Source organism: Canis lupus, chromosome 23 (assembly GCF_003254725.2).
Source record: "Canis lupus dingo isolate Sandy chromosome 23, ASM325472v2, whole genome shotgun sequence".
Taxonomy (NCBI): domain Eukaryota; kingdom Metazoa; phylum Chordata; class Mammalia; order Carnivora; family Canidae; genus Canis; species Canis lupus.
This window is the reverse complement of record NC_064265.1, coordinates 43,765,885-43,783,573: the sequence shown is the minus strand read 5'-3', so window position 1 is coordinate 43,783,573 and position 17,689 is coordinate 43,765,885. Positions and strand designations below refer to the sequence as shown.

General features: G+C 37.1%; 1 protein-coding gene and 1 long non-coding RNA gene across 2 annotated transcripts in view; one reads left to right on the top strand and one right to left on the bottom strand.

Moving 5' to 3' along the window:
• Nucleotides 1-17,689, top strand: part of LOC118352083 (uncharacterized) — a 63,791-nt gene that overhangs the window by 41,537 nt on the left and 4,565 nt on the right. The gene's annotated exons all lie outside the window — the stretch shown is intronic.
• CPB1 (carboxypeptidase B1) overlaps nt 3,279-17,689 on the bottom strand; it is a 34,234-nt gene continuing 19,823 nt past the window's right edge. Inside the window, exons 9-11 of the mRNA XM_025449005.3 lie at nt 17,033-17,235; nt 5,674-5,758; nt 3,279-3,640 (exon numbers count right to left, since the gene is read on the bottom strand). Coding sequence (XP_025304790.1) covers nt 3,453-3,640; nt 5,674-5,758; nt 17,033-17,235 — 476 coding nt within the window. The 3' untranslated portion in view covers nt 3,279-3,452. The remainder of the gene's footprint in view (nt 3,641-5,673; nt 5,759-17,032; nt 17,236-17,689) is intronic.

Below are 17,689 nucleotides of genomic sequence, written 5' to 3'. Positions count from 1 at the left end.
ATTTTCTATGTTACAGCTTTTCTTTTTGGAGTTTTATTTTCGGATTCTTCAAGTAATATCTACTAAAAATAATTTAGCAAAATACAGAAAATTTGAAAGAAAAAATAGACATCACCCTTAATTCTAGCATTCTTCTATGTTTTCCTAAAGTCTCTTTCTGTGTGACTAGTTAAAATTGTGGAGAAGACTTGTATGTCTGTTTTTCAGGTCAAATAGGAAGGACATTTCTGTTTTATTTGGGGATCTAGGTAAATGTATGAAGGATCCTGGTATCTCTCAGGATAAGACTCTGATTATAAGTAATCTTAGACCTCTTGATATCTGTTATGTATTTCATTTCTCTGTCTCTGGAATAGGACATTGACATGTGATACTTTTAAGACTTTTCACTCCTCCCCAATTTATTTAGCATCTGAAGAACAGATACAGTAGATGGATTTCAAGAGTATTCTGGAACTTTTTCTCAGAACAGGTGGGATTTCTTGGCAGGCATAGTTCTGGACAATCTTATATTATTGCATCAAAAATTATAAAAGATCTTGGCATATGTACAGAATAGATGAATTGTTGTTGGACAACATATCTTTTTAGGATTGACTTTGTAAGGTGGTGTGATGTTTCATAGGACAAATTAATCTCTTTAAAAAGATATTTAAAGTTGAATACCTCACACAACAATATTTTCCGTCTTTCTGTATCTTTGAATTCCTAGGAGTTTTATAGTAGTATATGTGTAGCCACAGTTTAAAATATTGCTTTATTTTTTAACCTATACTTTTATGCATATTTAAAAAAATTATCACTGTAAAAGAGATATCCTAGAAAACGAAAGTGAAGATTCTCTTGTGATTTTACTAGAATCTTTCAAATAATTCTCCATCTTCAAATCAAATCCAATAAACTGGAATACCTTTAGACATCTCATAAAGGATATGTTGAAAGAAAACTTTGTTGCCTTTAATTGTGGATATTGGCTTAACATTGAAATGAAGCTGCCCAGCAAAATGCTGCAGGAAACTTGTCTTCATTAGTTGAAGGAAATATGGCATTTCTGGACAAAGATGTGGGTGTGTGGCTCAGGCAATGTCAGACCTGGCTAGAGGGGGAGTGACTGTCTGCTCAAATGAGATGACCTAAGAGGATCATCAAGACCCCAGTTGGCCCCCAAATAACCTCATTTGCTGTCATGTTTCCTTCTGTTTTTTTTTTTTTTTTTCCCTGTGCCTGAAAATTTTTAGCAATTCATATAGGTTAGCTGGCAAAAGCAAGTGAATCCATGGGATATTATTCTGGATATGGAGACCTCCCATATTCCACACTGGAAAAACCAGTCAGGAAGGACTAAGGCAGACGTCTCTCTCTCTTTTTCTTCCCCTCAGTTTAGCTCAGGCAAGACACTCCTAGCCAGCTAGCTGTTGACTTTTAGTCAGCCAAAGATATAGCAAAAATGTTTCTGATGCAAGAAATCTTGGATATATGGGATTTTAAATGAGAATATTTGCATATTTACTTTCCTAGTCACTATTTTTCTTAAAAATTCCTTGGAATTTTTGAATATTCCTGATTTCTAATTTAAAGCACTCAATTTAGAGATTTTAAAGGGTTCTTTACGGTTTACACACATAACCCCTGAACTTTGGGTCACACATAGCATTTCTTAATTAGAGGTCAGTAATGGGGTGGGGTATGGGAGTGTCGTGTGGAACTGTCTATGGATTGAATAATATATGTCCAACAAGATGACTTCACTTAGGTAACTCTGGTTGAGTTAGCTTTCCAATTCCCAATATGGATATAATTTAAATAAAATGGGAAAAGATAATCTAGCTAAATTACATCTGTTTTTTTTATTACCATCAGTACTGCTTGAGAATTCATGGAAATTTCTTTTTTTTCACCTACGTGTCTATTTAAATGATGTATTACTAAATTATTTTGAAGATGATTGCTTGACAAATTGTAGCAGCTGCACTGCTACCATCTAGTGGACAATTAGTGCAATTAATCATTCTTTGGCTTGACAACTTCCAAACCATTGTGACTTCAAAGTATTCTTCTTTTGAATAGGACACTATCATAGATATTTTAACATGTTTTGCTAGATATGGAATCTTATTTTCCTTGGATCCACATAGAAAACAATGAACTTGTATTTTGAAGTAAATAGAGTAGTAGATTTTAAATTAAGAGATGCCCCCAAATTGTAACTAAATACCTATTATTATATTTTAAATTTCAAACTGCATAATACTCTCTGACATTAGCATGTTTGGTTTTAATTCTGGGAAACTTCAAGTCATGGAGTAATATTTGCCTTTTTTGTTTAAGGCCTAACACCCTTCTCTTTTATCTCCAATCTGCTTTGTAACACCCTCCTGTAACAATCTCCTTGTAACACCCTCCTGACACTCTCTTGTCCAGTCTGCTTTCCATACCTTTCTGGTATGGTATGGTATGGTATGGTATGGTATGGTATGGTATGCTTTCCATACCTTGAAACAGAGTTTAAAAACTCTGATCACCTCTTTTGCAACTGAAGCCATTTCCATGGCTCCCCATTGTTCTTAGACCAATTTTCCAAATCCTTAAGCCCTAAGCTCTGCCTGGTAGTCCCTCCCTCCCTCCTCAGCCCCTGTACAAGCCCGTTTGCCCTCAACTCTCTAGGTTCCTTGCTCTCTGGCTTTCTTCCTACTGGTTCTGCATAATTACAAGGCTTGGAAGGGACACTCCTGAGCTAATTGTGACTTATTCTTCAGGTTCCAGCACTCCCTGGAAGAGAGCCATCTCTCCATCAGGGAGGTGGACCTCGTATGTGGCCTTTTTATGTCATTTGTCTAGAACTTACTTGCTTAATATAAATTAAATGATGAATGATTAAATAATTAGTGAAAAAGCTAATTACTTTTTTCATGTCTGTCTTCCCAAATGTCCATTGAAGGCAGAACTTTCTTTTTCATTGCTCTGTCCCTAATTACTTAGCAAAGTGTTTGATACGTAGTACCTAGTTCATAAAAATAAATGAGCTCAGATGAAAGCTAAAGCAAGATGGGGTGTTTTTACCTATGCTATATTTTCCTGAATTTCCCCTTACTTGTCTTCTTCCTCATGAGCCCCCATTACAACCTGTACATCTCTGCACTCTGCTAGTATTGGCAAACACCCCGAAGACTTTATCTCCAGTAGAGCTGATCCCCATCATTAACTGTATATGGCTTGCCTAGTCATTGGTTTGCAACTTTTTTTTTTCTTTCCCAAAGAAGTAGACAATTTATCAGGTCTCTAATTATAATGATTCATTTTTATTATGATCAGTATTAAAAGATCCAAGTAGTTTAACAGAGTAGAAGCTTATAAAAAGATTGGGATCTGGAAAATATCCAGGCAGACAAAAATAAGATTTCAGGATAGGAAAGAGAGTGAACACTTTGAAATAAGGTTGTCAGCATTCTCTACTAGTACAGATGTTGCAGGACGTATCTGGCAAGGTGCTTGATGGCCAACAGTGTCTCCTCACAGGTTGGCCTAATCTGGGATTCGGGGAGGGCAAAGCCGTATCTGCCTTTGTCCCGGAGTTCAAAGGTAAAGGAATATTTGATTCCTTGATCATAAGCCCAGTCATCAGAGCCCCCAGCAGCAGGATCTGAAAGGTGCAAACCGCAAGAAAACAAACAAACCAAAAAACTTTAAATCCAGGAAGGAAATTAAAAACAAACAAACAAACAAAAACTAGCGATCTTTTATAATTACAACTGTTTTACTGGGCAAAATATTTTCAGTAGGCCAATATTGTAGAAAACTGGATTATAAAAGATATGGGAGCTGTTTTAAAAAAATAAGTCCAGGGACACCTGGGTTGCTCAGTGGTTGAGCATCTGCCTTCGGCTCAGGGCGTGATCCCCAGGGTCTGGGATCGAGTCCCGCATTGGGCTCCCCGCAAGGAGCCTTCTTCTCCCTCTGCCTGTCTCTGCCTCTCTCTTGCTGTGTCTCATGGATAAATAAATGAAGTCTTAAAAAAAATCAGTCCAATCTTACCTCTAAGCCTAATTCGTGGGAATGTTGTATTTAATACCCCAGGAAGTATGTAATTTATAATATAAGCTTCTCACTGTGCTTGTATGCTGTGGTAGGCAATATCATATATAATTGGTTTACAAAAGATGTATAATTTCTGGGAAGAGAATGTTTGTTTTCTAGGAAAATAGAGAAAGCTACATGATGACTGGTGATAGGAGAGAACTCCAAACCCCAATGAAACAGTGCTGAGTGATGAAATTGGAACCCCTCGAGGTCAGGGCTATGTCTTTGTTTGGTTTCCTCTGGGCCTAGCAGATGGTCTGGCATAGGTTAGGCATTTGTTTAGTTCTCCATTCAGTAACAGTTACGATGTCACTGCCTTGTGGATTTTGTATCTATTCAGTCACTAGTTCATTCGTTCGTTCATTCATTCATTCTTTCACCTGTGATTCAGTCAACAGTTGTACAGCCCTCACTGAGCAGCAGGCCATTGGCTCTACTCTGTAGATGCCAGAATAGAGGAAAGACGTGACTTCTGCCCTCCAACGGCTCACAGTGTAATAAAAAAAGAATCTTCACTGAACTAGTCTGAATAAAACATATAATGAGTTCCCAGTATATGAATAGGTGGGCTACTTCTGCTAGAACCCCCTTAGGAAAACAGTATACTCCCATATGATTAAGAACAGGTTGAAAAAAGGACCGGGATATAGAAAAACTGTATTCTATATAAAACTTAAAAAACAAAAATAAAAAACAAAACCCAGGATTTGAGCCTCTCCAACTGCATGGGAGGCTCTGTAATGACAGGATTGGGCCTTTTCCCTTGTATTTCTAGTCCTTTGAGATCTGGGGCAAAAAGAAATCATGCAAAGGCGAAGGAAAATGTAAGTAGAAATTTAAAAGAGGGCCTTCAGGATGTGTCTTCCCAGTAAATTTACACTCTGTAGCATCTAAGTGAAATCTGAACTTTGAGGTCTAGTCCCTACCTAACTCTCTTGCTATGTGTCTCTTGCCACTTGCTTGAACACACCGAGTCACTGGTCAAAGGGGTTGACATCTACCCCTGGAAAGTGACCTAAGCCTGAATTAGCCCTCGCACCTGCAGTCTGTTTAGTCAGGAAGACATGCCTTCTTATGCCTTTCCTCGGCAGTTGTCCTTCAGGTAAAGCTTCTGTGTCATTATCCTGGGGAGTCCTCCCTGATACTGTGGGATGGGCTGGTTGGTGCTGGAGTGTGTTCTTTCCTTGTGTATCCTGTTATAGCATCTAACACTTCCTATAGTTAGTTTTCCTGCTGCCCTAGTGTGTATTCTTTGAAGACTGTGCTGGTTCCCCTCCTTCCCTTTCTCCTTTTCCCCTCCTTCCCTTTCTCCTTTCCTCTTGCCTTCTCTCCATTCTTCCTCCCTTTCTTCCCTAGCACCTAGTGAGGACCTGGCACATAGTAGTGGATGCTCAATGGATGTTTACCAAGAGCACGTGTTTCTTGGGTTGAAAGGGATATTTTTTCTGAACAGAAAACTGATACATGCCGTATAAAAAATTCACTGTCAGGCAAAAGCCACATGCTTTAAATGATCTGAAAGGAAAGGCTCTGGGAACCATTTGTCGCCTTTTTAGGCATGTGGTCTCTTTGCACCATTCTGAAGCCAACACTCACAGATTGTTGTAGCTCCCGGGCCATATGTGTACTTGGTGCCATGCAGGGTGGCAAGTTCTTTTACAGTAGCTTTAGCCAGGGCATTCTGCAAAAGAAGCAGTAGTTCGTGAGTTAAATAAATAAAGGCACATGCTGACAACAAACAAACATCTGTACGTTATTTTTAAGACATCGAAGAGGTATAAGACCCACTTTGGGTCAGTTTTATACCTGCTCAGTGCCCATTCTAATTTTTCTAGCTAACCTAGTCATGTGATCCAAGTGAGTGTTGTGAAAACATGTCTTCCCTAATGCCCTCTCCAGGCACTCGCTCTGAGCTTCCCTCTGTAGCACACAGAATGTGTCAGATTGTGGCAACACCATGGGCTGGCCTCTGAGTTATCAGGGACTTTTTCTGTCTTTTATCTCATTCTTCAGGGTCTACACCAAGGCTTACCACTTAATGGTCGTCCAGGAACTATTTGTTGGAACTCTGAAGATAATTACCACTCTTCTTACCCTCTTATTTGAGAATTAGGTCTTTACATTCATTTTAAATAATCGTTGGAGTAAAGTATGGGTCATAGCAATAACTTCTATTTTAGTCAGAGGACAATCTTTTACTTTCTTTTCTTTTTTATTTGCATAGAACCTAGTATGTCTTTTTTCCTCCCAAATATTCTTACTTAGGCTTGTTAAACTTCTTTTTTTTTTTTTTAAACCTTAGTTCAGGCTCAAGAAATGAGGCTATAGCAGTCTATAACTGTCCCAGATATCACATTCATTGATATAGTAAAATGTCACTGTGTATTAAGAATTAGGTTATGTCTAAGAATTAGTTTGGCAAATCCATATTGTCTCTGGAGCTTGTAAGAGAAAAGCAGGAGAAAAGGAGGTCTCTGTGGTTGTACAAAGAGGTTGTCAACCTAATACAGGTAAAGAAAAATCAAATACATGCAAAATACCCCCCCCCCCAACAAAACAAAACAAAAACTACCTGGAAATGTGGCAGGTTATAAAGCCAGGATAAGATAGGATTATATGAAATGGGGGAGGAGTATTAAAAGCTACACATATGAATGATTGGATACTCAATACTGTGGTTACTGCCGGCAGGGGGATATTTGGGAATTGGCAGTTCCAGGGATGAGGGTGGTTTTAGCTTGGAAGATTTTACACTGAAGAATTAGACAACATCTATGCTATTTCAAAATGAAGAACACTCGATTTACAGAATTAAAAAAAAACGGCAAATATTATGTGTATTTTTTTCTTTGAGAAGCAGCTTCATTTTCTCAAAAGATCCATTGCTTTTCTGTGCCCCTGCCCCCCAACTCTTCAGGGACAATGGCTCTGTACCTCCATCCCCCATGTGCTGCAGACTTCCTAACATCCACTGACATATACTGCATATTTAAATGAATCACTTGAAAAGTAAGGCCTGACTTGACTATCTTGGGAATACAGATTTGAAAATCTGATTGTTTACTACAGGAGAATCAGCCATAATTCATTCTGGTTATGAAACTAGCTATATTTCATACTTTGGCATCATGATTATGTCTTGTACATATGCTTGGAAAGCTATGAGGTTGGTGATGAAATCAAAATACTCCTCGTTTTACAAAGTAGCAGCTTCCTTTAGTCCTTGTTTTAATATCAAAATCAGTTTAGTAGTATCTTATGTCAAATTGACAAGGGCATATCTATAAAACTTCAGAGTTTCAGCTCCCAAATTGTTAATGCTTCCCCAGCCAAGTGGTAAATTAGAAAATTTAAAAAGAATTTTAAAATATAAGTCATGATGTTCTGGTCTGGTCCACTGAAATGGTGTAATCAGTTTCTTGGAACTAATTTATTATTCTCAGAGTTTTGGAACAGTAACTTGAAAATGTTAGGGTTTTACTTCCCCTTTTTCCCCATCTGGTAAATTAATATCTGCTTCCTCTTACTGCACTAAATCTTTACTGTTGTGATCTAAATGTATAGTTCCTATTATTTAATCTTATTCTAACCAATGCACTAGAGCTAGGTCTTCTCTCCACCTTTTAGTATAGGGTCTGTTGCAGATTGAAATGAAGGTAATAAGTTAATAATTGCATAATGTCTAGAATATATTCAAAACCATCCTGTGGGGATGTGAAATATGGTGAGGTACTAATTTTTTTTAGTAAGTAAATAGTACATTTTTTTACTATTCCATAATTTCTTTGACTTGCCATTCATCTCGGGACATCCGTAGTTATTTTTCTGTAAGGCAGAAACTCTGATTATAAAGAACTCTTATTCCTTTCCTACTTTACCATTCTGAGGCTTTTCATCTGTTCTGGTTTCTCCCCTTCCCCTTGAAGCTTTGAATTATTGCTTCTAGTTAGAAATACAATTCTACTAAGTTCTGGGGATCTAAAGTATAGCATTATGACTATGGTCAGCAGTACCGTACTGTGTACCTGAAGGTTGCTATGAGAGTAGAGCTTTAATGTTATCACCATAACAAAACAACATAACAGCAGCAACAACAAAATGGTAGTTGTGTGAGGTCAAGATTATGTTAACTAATGTAGTGAACATTTCCCTGTATATATGTGTATCAGATCATTACATTATACCCTTTAAACTTACACAATGTTATATGACAACTATATCTTAATAAAGCTGTAAAAAAAGAAGTATGATTCTTCAGGATTAGTTCCAAACAGTTATGAAGACTAGAGAAGATTTAAGACAAGAAGATCATCATCATCTATTAAACTCCTGTGTGTCCGTTGACCTTCACGTCTCAGTATGTTTCGTGGTGTAACGTAATATAGGAGTTATCTGACAAAACTGAAAGGGGCCTACTTGTGATCTGTTATCTCTTTTGACATATCAACTTATCATTTTAGTCATAACTACTATTAGGGCCACACAAAAATGTTCAGTTTGCCTTTCCTCAGACTGATAACCAAGTGCTTTCTGATACTGCACAGGCATCTTCTGGAAGCAATTGTTATGCCTTTGGTGCTGACCATAATATATAAGATTGATGTTAGTTTACAAAGGATGTTAATATGTTCCTGTCACTGGTGCACATTGCAGGAACATTTAGTTTGTGTCAGCCTTTGCTCTCCTTGTCCTCAGTTGCTCTGTCGTCTTGCTGCCTACCTCATCACTCATCTTCTGAGTGTCATCTCATCACCACATCTTTCAGTGGCTTTCTCACCTTCAGTTGAAGTGCAGCTTCCTTTCTGGGCATAAAGAGCATGATCTAGCCCCTTCCTTCTCTTTCAGTCTGCATTATTGGCTGTGTATTCTGTGTTCCGTTTGAGCTAGGTTTCCCCAAACTTCTTCCTTATACACCTGTTCCTGCCTCTTACCTCCCTCACTTTGAATGTCCTTCTCCGTTTGTTGGAATCTTCTTCTCATCTTTGTTCATTTGGAGATTTACTGTTGTTCTTCTAGATTCAGTTTTAGTGTCACTTTCTTTTTGAAGCTGCCCCTAACTCTCTTATGGAGCATTGATTCCCCCTCCTCTAACATCACCGTCAGAGTTCCTGTCATCCTGTTCTATAATGAGTTGTTTTTGCATCTATTTGCCTCCCAGGCGAGTTCACTGTGGGAAGGGACTCTTGGCTATTTATTTTGTATTCTCAACAGATTTTGTATAGCATCTAGCACATGGTTGGTTGATAGAGTCTTATCCTAGGACTGAGGCATTATAGATGGCTTGATTTGGGTGGGTGTTCTTGATACTGAGTGCTGCAAAGGCTGTGATGAATATGAGTGGAGACTGGGGATGTTTTAGGGAGGGTGGTGATACCATGTAGTGATGGTTGTTGGGTTGCCACATTTACACAATGACTTCTGCTGTGCATTTTACTTATTTCCATTAAGGTTTTTTTTTTTTTTTTTTTTTTTTTTTTTTTTAAATGAAGTCTGTGGACCCTTTCTCTCTGCCCCTCTGAGGTCAAGAGACAAAAAAAAAAAAAAAAAAAAATCAGAACAGACATTAATTGACCAAAATATCATATTTTAAATTCCAATGATCTTAACAAAAATCCCTGGAATCAGTGTGGGTCTTTTCTTTTGAAGAGTTCAAATAGTTTCACAAATGTTACTCATTTATCTTTCCAACACTATCTGTCCACATTTCATCGGCATAGAATTTTCTCGCAGAATGGAATGCCACGTGGGGCAGCACGCTCAGTGGGAATGTTCCAACCAAGCTGGGTGACTGACCCCAGGCAGGAATGGTAAAAGAGAGATAATTCCTGCATTTGCTAAAATGTTAGAGTGGTAACTCCTTCCCCTTGTACATTTCTGTGAAAAGGGACTAAGACAGCTGACGAAAGACCCGCAGAAGCAATAGCACATCAGAAAGCGTTATCCACATCTTGAAACTCCAATTAAAGACACTTTCTATACAACCTGTCATTTGAGGAACATCTTACATCCTTGCTCAATGGGTTCAAAATAAGAACTAACATTTACATAAAACCTTAGACTTTACAAAGAGCTCTTGATAAGGGCTAGATATTTTTATCCCCATTTTACGGATAAAAGAACTGAAACTCAGAGAGGATAAAAGAACTTTCCCAAGGGCATGCAGCCCCATAAGTGGCTGACTTGAGCTAGGTTCTTCTTGCTTTAAATCCTGTGCTCTTTTTCACTTCTCCTTGTGGCCTTCGAATACTTCAAAAGAAGTGTTGCTGGAGCTGGTTTTACCAATTGTAAAGAACAGAAGGAAGCTAAATATAAATCAGCCTCAGAGAAAACTTTGCTTTCAGTCAAGGCCAAACATGGCCAGCCTTTATTAATCCTTAGATATGAGTTTCCTACCATGTCTTATGCATGTTCTCTTTTGTCACCTGTTTTCTTAAAAAGAGGCCTTGGTCATAGAGCAAAAGACAGAGAGAGTCTAAAATGTCACATCTAACTCAAAGCCCAAGAGACAAAAGACCAACTAGTGTAATGTTTCCCAGGCTCTGAGCTCCAGGGGGCTGGTAAGATGAATACGGTGAGGGTGTTCTTTTCCGCTGACCTGCCTTCCCAGGTAACATGTGATCAGGAAACCCCTGCCTCATGGCTGTGCTCATGGTCCTCATTGCAAGCCAGTGTCATGGGAGGTGGGGGGCCGCCTCTTCTAATCTTCCACTGGTCCATTATTACAGTACAAGAAAACAAAAATTCCAAACTGACTATGGGTTATAAGCCAATTCGAAGGAAATTTTCTCCAGAACTTTGTTTCTAACTTGAAGTTCTGAGTTTAATTATTCCTCTGGGTGAATACATGTGATAATGGAAGCATCAAAATGATCTTTAACTGTGGTTTCCTTCCTTCTGTTCTGTGATAATGGGTAACTTACACCAAGGGACCAATGAGGAATTTAACTTTTATAATTTTGATGCAAGAGGAGAAGCCCGCAAGGCCTACAAGCAGGCACTGAGGAGAAAGCCTTTGGGATTTGAAAAAAACAAATACGTTTCTGAGAAAAACAGGAGGATAAACAAGCACAAGCTCTGGTTGCAAAGCCTGAGATTAGAGAAAGGCAAGGAGTTAGGGGAAAGGCTTGGCTTGGGAGAGCAGAGCCTGCCCATCTTGGCAGAGCCTCTGGGGAGTGTGGGAATGCTTTCACTGATGTAAAGCAATTTTTTTCTTTGGCTGGTCTGCATGCATATTCTTAAGCTCTTTAAAATTCAGGGAGAATGTGAAACGTGAGTCAGCTGAAGTTGCAAAGTCTAGAGAATTTTTGTGTGTGCATGTGTGTGGAGGTGATACTTCTTCCAAATAAATTATTAAAAAATAAATGCTGTATGATGGGAATGTACTAGATCTCTTGCACTTTCAGATTCATAGAACACTGTAAAGTATTTATGAGGAGGGTGAAAGCCAGGGGCCTTTAGCCAGGAATGTGACTCTGTTCTTATCTAAGCTTAAAGCAGGGTTTCTCAAGCTTGGCACTCTTGACATGTGGGCTGGATAATTCTTTGTTGTGGGGGCTCTCCTGTGCATTGTAGAATGTTTTCGGCATCTTCTGGCCTCTACCCACTAGATGCCTGTGGTACTCCCACGGTTACGACAACCAAAAATGTCTCTCCAACATTGCCAAATGTTGGAGGTAGGGAAGGGGCTGGGAGGGGGGCAAAATTGGTTTAAAAGAAATCAGATAAAAGACATAATTATGGTAAACATGAGTGTATTTTAGAAAAAGAATTAAAAAGGAAGACAGCTGGTTTTGAAGGTGCTCTGAATGCCTATCTTCTTCGCTGATGATAGTACAAGTGCCTCTTAACCACTGCTATTAGGTCAACTCTGCTAAAATACACTTTACTAGCAGGATTGCCAGACTTAGCAAAAAATATCGCATACTCAGTTAAATTTAAATTTCAGATAAACAGTGAATACTTTTTCAGTATAAGTCTTCAATATTTAGAAGATATTTATACTAAAAATTACTTGTTCTTTATCTGAAATTGAAATCTAACTGGGAGTCTGGTATTTGACCTGGCAATCCTATTTACCAGGTTACTGGCTCTGGGGCCTGCTACAACACAGGACTCAGTGTGACATTTTAAGTCTCTCCATAATCTCATTACTTCACTTCCACTCTTTCACAAGAACACTAGAAAACAGGCTGATCCTTCTCTTTCCATACCCATTTTTCAACCCTCTTGTTGCACATTTGTTGGCTCTTTTCTCTGCCTAAAGTGTACTCTTCTGTTCTCTATCGCCCAAATCCTGCCCATCCTTCAGGGTGCAGAAGAAATGGTTTCTCCTTTCTGTAACCTTCACCAAATAGCTTCATTACATATTACCATTTATTTCCTGCCCTAAATTCCTACTACTGTGCTTAGTTTGAAACTCCCAATTTTGTACTTCTCTTGTATGGTTTCCGGTATCTGAGTTTTACCATTTCAATAGGGCCCTGCATTCTTAATAGCAAAGACCGTGGTTTATGCTACTCAGTGAAATTTTTGGTAATTGTCTGATGAGCCGTGTACTGACCAGGCCCCTGTAGGAGAATTTTAACAGGCAAAGAAGTCACTTAAAAAGTATAGTGATAAAGCAACAACTGGTTTCTCTAACTAAATAAATTCTGCATTTTATTTTAGAATATTATAAGTGAAATTGAAAAATTCTGAAAAAAGTACCTGAAATGGATATTTTGTGCTGCAGGTCCTGTCTCCTAAGCTGCTGGTAGCCTGCTTGACAGTGTGACTATGGCCTTGTTGTTATTGTTATTAGGCAGGGACATGGGGACAGCGGTGATTGGGTGTGCACATGGCCCTGCAATTATCCACCTTCTAATCACAACATTTCTTCCCTCTGATTTTTATGTTTGTCTCTAATCATGTCTTGCTTTATGCTCACATGCTTGGGTGGAGCAGTGGATTTCTATCTTGGTGGCTCATTAACTCAAATTTTAATTAAGAGATAGTGAGGTACCAGTTGTCTGGAAGGTGTTAGACTTTGGAAGCAGTTTCCTATCTTTTGGTTAAGTTTAAGAATTTTTCAGGACTGTCATCTTTCTCCTGGTTAATGAATATTTGCTCATGAAAGTATACGGCCAGAATCATAAAGACGGAGTCCTGAGAAGTTAGGCATTTCAGCTGACCACTGGAAATCCTTAGCAATGTCCAGGGACAGAGATAATAAGGTATTTGTGTGATGAAAGACTATTTGATGAATGTTCTGCAAAATGGCTACCAATATAGAACATGGTCACACAAGTGTGTATGGGTATCTGGACATTGGGGCAGTCTAGGAAATTCTTCAGGACCCAATAGCTCTGGGCCCAACAGTGCCTGTACTACTGGTGTTGGCTTAGCCAAACCTTCACTGTTTCACCTGGAAAGTGAGAAAGCGGAACCAAAGAAATTCCAGGATTTCTAGCTGTAAAATTTTGTGCTGCTTATGTAGAAATGTGGTGTGAGATGTATGCCCTGAGTCAGCACTGTGGTGTAGTGTGTAGTGCATATCAGCTTCTAATTTGGTCATTCTGAGGAATGGTTCAAAATATTAGGTTGGCCAGTTATTATTCTGCATTTCCTGCTTTTGGACTTAGAAATGGCATTATGGTAATAATTATAATGATTAAAAGTGCTACATACACCTCTTTTGGGGGAATGTAGACCAAGGATTTGGAGCTTCTTCCATGCTCAATAAATAAATGCAAAGATATGGATAGGTTGAGGAGCCTTTTCAATTAAGTCTCCTAGTTTTTATTTACTCTGGCAATAATGAGGTCATACAATTCAATATTTCATTATCCTTCAGAATTTTGAAAATGTAAGTATATTCTTTATGTGGGCCTTGCAGCTTCCTTTGAAGATAGTGATACCTCCATATTGAAGAAGTCAACACTGAGGAACTGGAAGGTGTATGAAGCCATTGGAAACTCACAGTAACTTTGTATTCTTTCTTTAAATAATATAGTATAAATAATATAAAAGCAGATAGCAAACTGAAAAGCATTATATATGTAAGGTATTTTTACGATTCTTCATACTTTTTACTGATCTGCAGATACATTTTTTGGTAGCTTTCTTTGTAATCTTTATTACTTCTGTTCTTTTGCTTCATTGGTCTTTTGCATTTTTCTCTCTGCCTTTCTTCCCTCTGAAGATTGTCTTATGATATAAATAATTTTCGATGATGTACATGTAAGATTTTTCATAAATGAAGCCACATACATTTTTATCATGACTCAGATATCAAATATTGCTATATATGTCCTAACTTTGGGCTGACAATGTTAATATAAGTACAGAATAATTTCCTTCAATTTAGAGTCATGTTCTCCTTGAAGCATTTTTTTGAAGCATTTTTTTTTTGCTACAAATATAAGCTGAAAATTTTTATAAGTGTAAAGATAAGTAAGAATCACATCTGTATCTATGCACAGAATTCTGGATAAGATAAAGCCCACTTTGCATTACTTTAAGAAATTCTGAGTTATCCATAATGTGATATAGTAAGAATGCATCTTATTAGTCTTTTCCTACTGTTAGTTTTCTATAGTCGGGTCACATATTTCTAGCTGAAAATTCATACAGAAGCACTAGATTTGGATGGAACATTTATTGTGCCTAGATAAAGGCTTTTACTTTGTTTTTCTTGATATCTTCATTAAAAATAAAAACCATGAAAAAGATAATATTTTTCTTTATGAGAGACTTATTCTCTTTTGGCATATATATATATGTATATATATGTATGTATATATGTATATATATAAATATGTATATATATATACACACACACGCTCCTTAAACACTATGGTTATGAGTTGTTCTTGCAAAATGTGCTTAGGAAGGAAGTGAATTGGAATTATGCAAAATAAGAAAAATATGGAAAGCATCTCTAGTTATTCAAAAGATTTGAGTTGCTTTGGGGTGCTGAACTAAATTCAGATTCCCAGTGAATCAACTAATCAGATTAACATTCACCTTAGATATTACTAGTGGGATTTAAATATTTCTTTTAAGATGCTAGGCAAAATCTTAATCATAGAAAAAAATTGTTGGAAATTAAAGTAACTTTTATTTTATTTTATTTTATTTATTTTTTATTTTTGGAAATTGAAGTAACTTTTAAATCAATTAGTGTGATATACATGCAATTAAATTTTGCAGTCTAGCCACCTATCTTATTTTGCTTGGAAAAGATAAAGAGTAGCATGTACTTCTTGAATTTATTAGTTTTGTGAATACAAAATTAAACATCCAAGATAGATTATTTTATACGGTTTGTGCTTTTGTTGAGAATAGATTATGAATATTTTATTGTGATATAATTGTTTATTCTACTTCTTTGCTAATTAGAATTAACTTATTCCTCAAATAAGAAAAGGTATTGAAATTTTGTAAAGCAGCTCATTTTCAGAGAACACTCTAAGTTTTTCTGTTAGCACTTGTTGTAGAATTTATGTTTGATACTAGTTATATTAAGCAATTTGGATATATTATTGTTACACTTAATGTGGTTTATAATTTTAGTTTTAATATTTTACTTCTTAACTCATTGGTGCTTAGTTATTATGGCTTTGTCTTTTTCTTTTCTGATGTGGTACAATTTAAACATATTCACATGAATAAAGCAAACAACATAGCTCCACCTTCCCTCCTCTGGGACTTAAATCTGGGATTGAAATGAGGAGCTGACCACACCCATCTCTGGGATAACAGGACTTTGAGCACCCACTGGGAACACTTAACAGATGGAGCATAATTGGAAAACTGAAATAGTTAAAGGTTCCAACTAATGATGTTTTCCTTTGTTTTTTTGGCTCTGGAGAGAGAAAATGTGAAGCTTTTTGAAAAATAGCATTTTTTTTTTTAAATGAAAAGGACGTGGCCAACTATTAGCTATCAATTTTCTAAGAAGCTGAGTTATTTTTCCATTTTGCTCTTAACAAAATATTTATAGCATTACATGTTTTATTTGGTCTCTGAAAGACTGAAAGTACAAAACAACCATTTCCAGTTATTAAAGTTACCGGGTCTTCAAATTTATGCATTTAGGTAAGCCAAATATCTATGTCATTGTTTAAGTGCAACACTTTTTTTTAGCATAACTCAAATGCTTTAAATCTTACACTTGTTCTTTTAGATCACTAATCCCAACTTCTGGTAGCCAGATGTTTCATAAATTAGAAAAAAAATCGTTTGAAGGGTTCAAACCTGCTGATTTAAAAAAAAATTATGCATTGATATGTGATATTTGTTAATGTGATTGCTATAAAACTCTTGTATTACTTAACTTTTCTTGTGGTTATATCATGATTCTCTAACAAGATTGCTAGTTTTTTGAATCATGGATACTTAAATTTTTTTTTTGCATTATTTTCCATGTTTAGTAAGGACTCATTCATATCATTTGTTCATTGATTGTTTACTTCTTTGTCTCTCCTGATCAGCAGCGAACTAAGCAATTTTAGGATCTCATCGCTTAACACAGTATCAACCAAATGTGCCAAATTCCTAATGACATCTGCCATGCTCCGCCTATGTCAAATCCAGTTCAAGACAACTTGACAAAATTGACTTTCTGGTTGTGTGTGATGAAGCAACTTTGTTGATTATCCCAGATGCATCTGAAATCATCATGTGAGTTAGTATTGTGGTAAAAGCAGGAATAAGTGTACCTATTGACATTTTGAAGATTAGTGCCTAAACTGGCTTAACATGTTGGGAACTGTTTCCTGTATCAAAAGCCTATCTCTTTTAGCTAATTTATCTAGCCAATTCTGGATTCCCTGTAAATCTGTAGTACGATTTTTGCTTCTGCTATTAAATGAATCATGGAACCTTCAGAAATTGTTCTTAAATTTTTTTCTCAGGAATAGGATTTTAAAAATCTTAACAGTGAAATACCATATTTACTACCACAACTACTTACCAACTCAGCATTGTTCTCTGTGAGTTTATAATCATAGGAATAAGGGTAGAGCATCATTTGAGAGTATGAGTGGATTGTCAGATATGCTTTAATGGAAGAGAGGTTGCTGCGGATGAAATTAGCCAGGGCCTTGGTCTCTTTTTCAGACTCTGCAGCAGGTCCACAGTAAGTTTCATCACAGGGGTTCCGAGAAGCTCCAATTTCTAGAGAAACATGTTGTTAATAGAATGGTCACCTACTAAAGTTATCACAAGGCATGTTTCAAACTTTCAAATTGGAAAATTAAAAATAAGCTGTTTTTACAGGAGTCCTTATGATAATGTGGCATATATTATAAAGCATGCATGCATTTAGTCACAAGATTAGGTTGGTATGTTAGTTAAAAGCTAATAGGGGGATCCCTGGGTGGCGCAGTGGTTTGGCGCCTGCCTTTGGCCCAGGGCGCGATCCTGGAGACCCGGGATCGAATCCCACGTCGGGCTCCCGGTGCATGGAGCCTGCTTCTCCCTCTGCCTCTCTCTCTCTCTGACTATCATAAAAAAATTTAAAAAGAAAAAAAAAAGCTAATAGGATAAAAGTTGCATGTAAAATCATCAGTGTGTTCTTGTGTAGTAATATACAATGAGATCAATAATATAGAAGAAAATTATAAGTAGG